At 37.9% G+C, this 10,074-nt stretch overlaps 1 protein-coding gene across 3 annotated transcripts in view; it reads left to right on the top strand.

Moving 5' to 3' along the window:
* The window catches only part of CSNK1G3 (casein kinase 1, gamma 3), an 81,227-nt gene extending 74,993 nt beyond the window's left edge, over positions 1-6,234 (top strand). For 2 of the 3 annotated variants that reach the window (XM_015416216.1, XM_015416218.1), the window contains one exon: positions 3,946-6,234. In XM_015416216.1, coding sequence (XP_015271702.1) covers positions 3,946-4,000 — 55 coding nt within the window. In that variant the 3' untranslated portion in view covers positions 4,001-6,234. The remainder of the gene's footprint in view (positions 1-3,945) is intronic. The other variant, XM_015416217.1, reaches the window with a different exon arrangement.
* The last annotated feature ends 3,840 nt before the right edge of the window (positions 6,235-10,074 follow it).

The raw sequence follows: 10,074 nt of genomic DNA on the forward strand, positions 1-10,074 counted from the left end.
AAGCCTCCGGTCGCCCGCTCCCTTCCCCTCCCCCACCACCCACTCCTGGGCCGGCAACTGGAGGCCGGGTCCCTTCCCCCCCACTCACTCCAGGGCCAGCAACGGGATGCAGAGGCCTCCGGCCGCCGCTGCCGTTCCCCCACCCCCCTCCCACCCTCACCCACTACTGTTTACCTTACCACCATCCAGCCTATGCGTTCGTTACAGATCACATATTTCTAGATCCCGTTGTATCGGTTTCACAACGGGCTTTTCTGCTAGTAGTTAAAATAATGTATTCTGTCTTACAGCACAAGAGGCTATGTCTGGAGATTCTTTCTGGACTTTCCATAGCACTGATACATTCCCTTGTCAAGTCCATACTCTGATACCCTTAGACTGACTCTTTTTGACTTGAAGACAGTTTTTCTGTGCTTATGTCTGGAACAGGGCCATCACAGTACTGAGTGAATTTGGTATTAACCAAATAAACACTGTCTGTCTATAGATGAATTTTAGAAAAAAAATAAGAATATTTTCAGAAACTTCATTTATTGAAAACTTAGTGTATTCTCCTGAATTGAAATAGGTAGTATTAAACAAAAAGAATATTTGATTTTTTTAAGTATGGGGTTTATGATAGTATACCATTCCAGGCCCATTTTGGTATGTATATTTTAAATAAGTAGGTGTGGTATTTGATATATACAGAATGCTGCATGTCAAGGGAAATGGTATAAATGGAAAGCAGTGGAACAAAACTAAGTGTTTCTCTTCAGTTTACCTATGCATGCACATGTGCTCTGTTTGTGCTTTGCATGAGGCACAGCCACGGATTAGTAGTCACTGTTTATTTTTTTATTTGTATTCTTTATAGTCTGCCTTTTTTACTGAGACTCAAAGGTGGATTACGCAGAGTATGTCAGTATAATGCAGGATGAGACATCCAGTAAACAATACAATAGGATTAGGACTGTAGAAATCTGAAAACAGATCTGAAGCAAAGCATAAGTATTGACATGGCGTGTTAAATTATGCAAAAATTACTTAGTAGGATCCTACTTACAGCAACACAGTAATATGGACCAGAGTCCATAACCTACCCAAGTATCTTTCTGCACTGTTTTGTTACAGTACTACCCTTTTACCTGTATATAAAAGCCCTCTTGAATAATTCAGTTTTGCATAGTTTGCAGGAAGCCAGGAGAGTGGGAGCCTTCCTGACCTTATCAGGCAGGTCATTCCGTAAGGTGGGGCCCACGACAGGGAAGGCAGGTGTACAGGCTGCTTTCAGTAAGAATTTACTAAGTTTATATATGAATTTTAGTGTTCTTGTGTTCTGCAGGACTGTTCTCTTCGGTGATTTCCCTAATCAAAAAGATGACTTCTAGATATTACAATGAGCTTTTTCAATTGGTTTGCAGTTTTTTGTTCTCGGTGTTTGACACAGATTCATTTGTCATTCCTTGCCATTTGACAAATGTGACAAATATGATGTTAGTGTGATAAAATAAAGGGTTGTTAGAAAGGTTAATCTAATAGGAGAATAGCAGATAAAGCCTCCCTGAGCCTACTAAAATACAGTTCAGTCATTCCATATATCTTGATGAGTAAGAACAAAGTGGGCCTGAGAATGAGTAGACAGCTAAAGCCAAAGTTGCTGAAAGCAGTGGGAATCACAAAATAGAACTGGGAAATCCTGTTGTACAGACTTCTCTTAAAGTGAAAGAAGGAAAGGTCAGAGCTAGAGGAGTTGAGGGAAGAAGGGATTTCCTTTCCCATGCGTTAAGCCTTTGCTCTCACAAGATTTGACAGTTTTCTTTGTAGCGGAGTAACAGAGAAGTTGTTAGCCTGCATTGTAGACTCATTACATCATACAGGGCATCTTAGACTAACATATGTTTGCTTTCCTCTTGTATTTTGTCTGAGAAAGAGCTATGCAAACAGAAGTCCTGAAATAGTCTTTTGCTGTTATCACACAGTTATTTTTGAAATGTTTTATGTCCTTTTATATAATTAATTATACAAATTCATATTAACTGTTATTGCTTCTCTGAATAACTTTTAGAAAGTATCAATTTATAGATTGTTTCAACACTGCTTCACAGTGAATAACTACAACAGAACACTTGGGAAATATCAACTGTATTTAGTACAAATGAAGGCAGGGCCCTCTAGTGACCATTTAGTTAAGGACATGTCATTTGGCTCTTCAGCTGTGTGGAAATGCTTTTGAGACACTGAAGTAGTGTATAAAGCAGTGTTCCCTCTAAGCTGAGTTAGTGTGAGCTAGTTCATAGTTTTTTAGTCTCCGGCTAACACATTTTTGTCTTAGCTCAGGAAGGAGCACACTAATTTATGCAGTAGCCAAATCACCTGCTCACAACTTTAATACCAGTAGCTCACAAAGTAGAATTTTTGCTCACAGGACTCCATAGCTTGGAGGGAGCACTGGTATAAAGTGTTAAAAAAATGTGATTTGGAGTTCACAGTGAGCAGCAAGGTATACAAGTTCACAGGTGATAACAGATTATTCACGATCAATATCTAGATGCTCTTCTGAAATTTATTTTGGTGTTTAGATGCTCAAGTCATGCTCCACAGTTTTACCAAGTTCACTACATGCAGCAGTTTTGAAATTCAGTGGAGGATGTTTATATAGCATCTGTCATCCATGCCTTTGTAAACCTTGATGTGTTAGTTGGTGCCCTTAGTTTTGGAAAGATTAGCAGTTAATAACATATTAGATTGGCCTTTAAACAGCTGCCATTGCCACCTACACTTCGAACTTTTAAAGTCCTAAACATATTTGTGCCACACTTTTAGTGCATGTTGGTCACCTTGTTTGTGTGGAGCAGTGGTCCTGCTTAGTCCATGTCCTGTGTAACATCTGAGATTAGTCCCAGTAATTAATGTTCCGTTATTGATAAACTTAATCAGTACCAACATCCACCACTTCCATTCCCTCTCTTCCACCTCCACTTCATTGTACTACAATATAATTGGCAATATTTTAATACCGTGTTTCCCCGAAAATAAGACACTATCTTATATTTATTTTTTCTCAAGAAGACACACTAAGGCTTATACCACAAATGCATAGAAATCCTGCGAGGGCTTATTTTTGGGGTAGGTCTTATTTTCGGGGAAACAGGGTATTACATGTAATTGATATCTCACACCCACAGCAACAGAACCCAAAGTAATACAACAACTATACAAATATACAACCTTGAGTTATGTAAAGTCATTCCCAATTTTAGCCATGCATCTTGTTCTCATGACCACTGAAAGACTTGAGAAATCCACCAAAATCTTAGTTAAGCAGAATGGCAATAATACATGCACATAATATTTAAGCTCAATTCAGATATCACAAACAAACCTGTTTGTAATTGGCGTGAACCTTCTGTCATGCTTTTCACACATCCCCCCCCCCCCCCGGCTGCCCTTCTTTCTGACCAGGATTTAACCCTGATTAAAAATCCCAGTTACAGAGAGAAAGTAGCATCAATAAATGGATATACCTGCATTTGGTATATCAAAACTAAGTGGCATTTAAAGACTTAAGTGTTCTACCATTTTTGGAAAGTACCCAAGCATAGCCAAGACTTACTTGTTTGAATTGAGCCTCAGCAAAAGGGCCACTGATTTCAGCTTAAATATATCAACTTGCCTGAATAATGCACTGTTTGTCCATATCTAACAAATCCAATGTATAGGAAACTGCCATGCTATGTAATTGTTGTTTTATCACACTGAATGCCTAGATGCCTCAGGGGGGTGAATTGTAATAGAGATATTTATAAGTTTCATTTGCCATCGGTCCATGTAACTTGTCTTTTTGATGTACTTTGTAATGGCTTAAAAATGTTGAACTGCTTATTTAGAGCAATACCATTACGTGTGTTAAATTTCCCCAGTTCTTTCTGTTTATATGAGACGTTTTTTATGTCAACATTGCAGGTGCTGCTGTTTTTTCAAGCGAAGGAAAAGGAAAACCATTCAGCGTCACAAATGACTTTGGAAGAAGACAGATCATGGGGAATTACTTACTTGCTCATCTGCTGTATTGTGAAAGTCATCTCTAGTGACCACATGTCTTTCCAGCACCCCTCTTTCAATGAGAAGGTCATAATACATACTTTGGTTTGATTGTCCAACATTCATATTTTATTTTGGATCATCTCTTCTGGAAGCTTTAAAGCTATATCAACATGAATACTTATTTGACCACTATGATACTGGACCAATGAAAAACAAATGCTGCTTTTTCCTCAGCAAAACTAAACTGTCATAGAAAATATATTAGCTGAAGACTAGATATTTCATAAACCTGGCATGTACTGGGGGTTTTGTGATGCCATATTGAAAGCAGTTGATTTCCAAAAGAACAATACAAATGAAAACATAATTACCCGAGCACTTAAAGTAAGTCTTGCTTTGAGATTTCTTTTGTCAGTAACAACTGCATTGATTTTTTTCCTCCTACATTATTTTGATGGTACTACATTTGCAAGTTCCCATTAAATCCTGTCAGAAAACATGGTACAGTCTGCTCAGTGGTACCAAAACAGAAGCAGGATAAGAGGACTCCTCTGATGACAAAATCTAAATACTGTTGTTTCCACAGGAGGGATGAATCAGTGTCAGTAAATTTGGGTTTCAAAATCTGCTTTTGTTGTGCCTCTAATTGACATGCAGTGTAGTTGAAGTTGCAATAGTGCTTGTACAGAAATACAAAATGTTTGTATAATGCAAATTGTGCTTCTGGATATGTCTGACATCAAGACTGAAGCTTCAGCAGCAAGATGCTTAGGGGTTGTAAAAACACACTACATGGAAATAACTGTGAACATAGGTAAATGGAAAGGGAATTAAAACTGAAAATTCCCATCCAAAGTTAGTGCTGAATGTCAACTTTAAAATGAAGGACTCGATGTGCCATGTAACAAATTTTGATCTGTTTGTAAATTATTTGCTATTTGATTTCAGTGAAGAAATGGAAATGGGTTGGATTTAATACTGCCTTTAACGAATGCTAGCTCATAGCTCCTGATCTCTGCTGGGGATTTCTGGAATTTTCTTATTTTGGTGAAATATTGCAATGCTTCTAAGACACACTCAATAGAATTGGTCAGGTACTTTCCCCCATAGTGCCCTTAAGTGCCTGTATTATGAACAAACTAGCTGTTCAGTAGAAAAAGCAGCCGTTTCCATTTTTTTTCAAAACCTGCTTCATTTAAAGCCATAATGACAGAGGTGTGCTTTTGTCATGTTTAGCTGTCAGTATCACGAGGAGACTGAATAAAGGAAAGAGAATGGCTGGACAGATTTGTTGACCAAAACTCAAATTGTATATGTTGTCTTTTTAAAAGCCTCCTAGAGCTAACTTTTAATAACTATCAGTGCATGCCTTTTGGCATACTTATTTATTTTTAATCTCTTGTGATAACATTCAAAATGTGTATTAAAATGGATAAATGCACACCTTTGAATTCATTATTGCATTTACAGGGATTGTTTTGTAATTTATTTTTTCCCCCTTAACAGCCAAAAGTGCAGTGCATTGTCTCGAATTAGATGCACATATAAACGTTGTGCAGATCTGGTCATGGTTTGTCACTGTTGCTGTTAATGGCTTTAGTAAATCCTTGACTGAAAAGCTTGAACCTGACCTATAAAAGCATAAACTATATGACTTCGTTGAAACTTTCCACTTTTACTTGTTTGTATTATTGAAAATGTCTTAAACTTTTGAGGAGATTATGAATTTATTTTTACTTTTATTTGAGCTGAGAAGGTAGATGGTGAAACTTGACCATCTTAATGTGAACATTTTCTTTGCAGTATTTGACCAATTTTTCTCTCCATGATATTTGTAAATACACGCAGTATCTATTATCATACACATGTTCAGTGTCACTCTCAAGGGTTTCTTTGGCCTGTACAGTGTTTATATGATATAAACTTGCACATAACAGTCTGTAAATTAATACAATTATGGACTTGAAGGTTAAAAAAAACACAAAACCTGTTTACTGCAAAAATCAGAATCTCAACGTTGCTATTTAGCAATATTTTTAAGTCCTCCATTTTAATGCTAAAGGAAGACCTTGTCCTAGTACCACATCTGGTCAGTAGTAAGTTATGCAGTTATGTTCAGGTTAAGCCAACAATGTTTGCATTTATATGCTTTTCCCAGTCTAAACTAATGAAATCAACATTGCCTGAATGTCTGAATAATAAAATACATCCCTGTTTAAAAGTATGTAATGGATGAAGAAGAAAAAAAAATAAAGGTAGTTTTTTTACTTGTGTCGTCCATCTTTTCAGCAGCAGCAACTGATGAAGATCTGATGCATGAAATAAACCCCAAAGGACAATTTGTTTGTGTGTGACGTCCTCCTTATTAGGGAGGACTGGTTTCACTTTAAAAGTTCTGTTTTTATTCTGTTTATCTGGGTATATACAGCTGCCACCAGGAAATTTTAAGGATTTCCAAACCTTTTATACTTTACTGTTGTTCTTACTATTTTGGTAGACCGAGTTCAAGGCTTGCGAGGAACTATGTGGTCCTGAGGAAGTATTTATTTCAGACCTGGTATACTTGAATGAAAGAGGATTTATTGAAATAAAGCATAAATAAGAGGGTAGTACAATGTAACTAGTAATGTGTAAATACTGAACAATTGCTTTGGTATCCCACACAATCTTCTCCCTCACTGTCAGGGATCTTTGCATGTAACTTTGTAACACTTGCTTACTGTTTATATACGTTTACTGTTTCACTCTAGCCTGTCACTCAGACTTTCCTTTAACTCTTGTTCACTTAAACTTTACTGTTTCCTAGACACTCAGCTTTCAGCTTATAATTGCTTCAACACAGAACTGCTTGTCTCTCCTTCACACACAGAACTAACTGAACTTATCAACTGTCAAACCTATAACTGTAAAACCTGACTGACATACATACTCATTCACTCATTTTCACTTCCAAAACCCCTCCCCCTCTCTGTCAACCACCAATCATACCACACTTGCCTCTGTCAACCACTCTAGTCTACTTACCACAGCCATGCAACCAAACTTTAAAGACACACACACACACACCAAAAACAAGGAATCATTACAGTTTCTAATTTTAAAAATTACTCTTATAAGGGTGAAAACTTTTAGAAAAATATAGTATTGTGGACTTGATATAGTATTCTGATATCGAGGAGCTTAGTTATACAATATTTTAGTTTTATAAATTTAAATGATCCTAGAAATCTTAAGATTTGGTTAAAAGATGGGATTTCTGTTGCCTCTAAGGAAGAGGCTACTAAAGTTGACATTCTGTGTTTGGAAAAAAGTAAAATATATAAAGTGTATAAAGGGTTTATGCTGATTGCCCCATGCCTCTAACAAAGTGTTATGTTTTATATATAGGGACATTCCATTAACTTCAGTTCATCTATTTTCTTAGTGACCTGTACTGTTCTCCTCTGTGCTGTGTTGGTACTCTAAATTTCTAATAATTTCAAATGGAAGATGTGCATGACACTTTCAGTGTTCAAAGTGCTTATGGTGAAGCTGATAGTAACGTCTCTAAGTCAGGAAAGCATTAACTTTCCATCAAACTGATTGAATCCACTGGCTCCTTTCTCAGAAAGGCTTTGTACCTGCCCATTAAGGGAGGTTGAGACTACAGAGCACATGTTTTTGAGATGTCCGTATTATAAGGTGGCACGTAATAAAATCACTCCGCTGACTGAACAAATTCCGAGTCTTTCCGAAAAAGCTAGACTCGAGTTTCTTCTATCTGATAGAAACCCCCAAATTACCCACCAAGTAGCCAGTTTCTGTATGGTGATACTCAGATCACGGAAACTCTAAGGTAGCTAGTTAGATATAGTTGTTTGATAGTAGATTAAATTTTAATTTGCTTTTAAGGTGTCACTGATGTATCTTAAAATCTTGGAATATTGTAAAGGTGTACTTCTTTTTCTATGACTGGTCTAAGGACTGTAGAAATAAATTGAAATTGAATATATTGTGACATGCAAATCATGTTTGACTTGTGCATGAAATGCCTGGATCAAACTATTACAAGAAAAGATGAAACTTGATTGATTGAATAGTGAAAAGTTCTGAATGAGCTTATCAAAGAAGCTGATGTGTTCATATTATTTATATCTTTTGTATTAATACTGCTTTCTTTTATAGCATGGGAGAATGTTCTGAGAGTTTGAATTTTGGGGGTTTAAGGCTTTTCCAAAAGGGGGGTTGAGTGGAAAATATACATTTAAAATATACTTTTTTTTTAAGTTGCTCAACACAGAAATACGAGTTCATCAGAACCAGAATTCTAAGTATTTCTTAGAAGGGCTTCCAATTGTAAGAATGTTAAAGAGGCACTAAAGAGGTATAGTGTTATACAATCATAGCTGTAACAAGAATATCCACTATTAGCTTATTAAGGTGACAGGTCACTGAGAGCTTTTCAGATTGTTTGGATGGTTTCTTGATATATGTAAACTGTTTTGAGTTGCATTTGGTGTGAAGAAAGGTGTTCTGCATTTAAAACAGTGGTGGGATAGCCAACAGATGGCTGCATGAAGACCATAGCTGGAGCACAGGGACATATGGAAGGATATGGTCCTTCAAATTTTTGCGTCCCAAGTTGTGAAGGGCTTTATAGGTCATAACCAGCACTTTTTTTTAAGCCCCCGGAGGGGATTTTTTATTGATTTTTTAAACACTACAAAAACTAGAACAGAAAAAAGGGAAAGGGAAAGCTACATATAAGGGAGAAAGTAAAGAACCCACTACTAACTAAAAACCCAAGGGAGGAGATCTCCAACTAGCTTTTTATACTTCATTCAGACTTTTCATCTTTGTACTTCTTATGAACTGTGTCAATCTTTTAACTCTTTTAACCATTCCCAGTTACATTTAATTGCCCAATAACAGTGCCCCCCATCATCCCCTAGAACCAAAGTTCTCAAAGGCACAATTCAGAGTCCTTCAGCCTTTACTACTTCTCTCTCTTCCGCAGTTTGTAGGAACTTTTCAGGGCTGATGCCCCCTGCTCAGACAAAGAGTCCTCACCAGACGAACCAGTTTCCAGCTCTCCACTGGACTTATTGTCCTCTTCTTTTTTTCTCATCCTCTGGCCTTCCCAGCTGCTCCTTTAGAAACTCTTGAGCTTTAAGAACAGAGTCAATCTTGACTTACTTCTCCTTGATCTTGAATATTACTCCTTCTGGAAACAGCCATTTATATCCAATTGAGTTTGTTTGGAGGAAAAACACAAGTTCTTTGTATTTCTTTCTGCGTTGTCTTACTTCAAATGGAATATCCTTTAGCGCTCTGACAGCATTCTCCCCCACCTTCAGGGGTGTCGCAGCAACTGCTTTCAGGATAGCATCCCTGACGTGCCTCTTCGAGAATCTTACTACAATTTCAAAACTTTTGATTCAAGATGCACTGCCCACCACACAAACACACATTCCCAAAGGACACAAGGTCTGTGAAGAGACATGTTTGTGTGTTTGTTGTCTGGGAGAGAAGGATTCTGAAATATCCTATATATATATATATAATACCTTACGTATTGGCCATTTCTGGCTCTCCCATTGGCTGTGCAGTGTGCTCCATCAGCCACTGGCCCATCAACTTCCACTTAAGAGTACTCGCATGCCATTGGCTGGGTGCTGGGTCCGCTCCTCTCCCCCGCCCACTGCCAGCCTTGACACTCTTCCCTCACAGAATAAACTATCAAAACGGCTGTCTCTCCACTAAGGTTCCCAACCTGACTAGGGTAGCCAGCTCCAGGTTGGGAAATTCCTGGATATTCTGTGGTGAAGTCTAAGGAAGCCAGGGTTTGGGGAGGGGAGAGGCCTCAGTTGAATAGAATGCCATAGAGCCCACTCTCCAAAGCAGTTATTTTCTCGGGGGGGGGGAGATCTGGAGTTCAGTTGTGATACCCGGCAATCTTTACCTGGAGGTTGGCTACCCTAGTTGTAGTAGTTAGCGCTTCAGAGCAGGGTCTGCCAGACCCAGGTTCTTGCTGTGGAAGTTGAGTGGGTGATTTTGGACCAGTCACAG

The sequence above is a fragment of the Gekko japonicus genome, unplaced genomic scaffold, assembly GCF_001447785.1.
Source record: "Gekko japonicus isolate JY-2015 unplaced genomic scaffold, Gekko_japonicus_V1.1 scaffold549, whole genome shotgun sequence".
In the NCBI taxonomy this organism is placed as follows: domain Eukaryota; kingdom Metazoa; phylum Chordata; class Lepidosauria; order Squamata; family Gekkonidae; genus Gekko; species Gekko japonicus.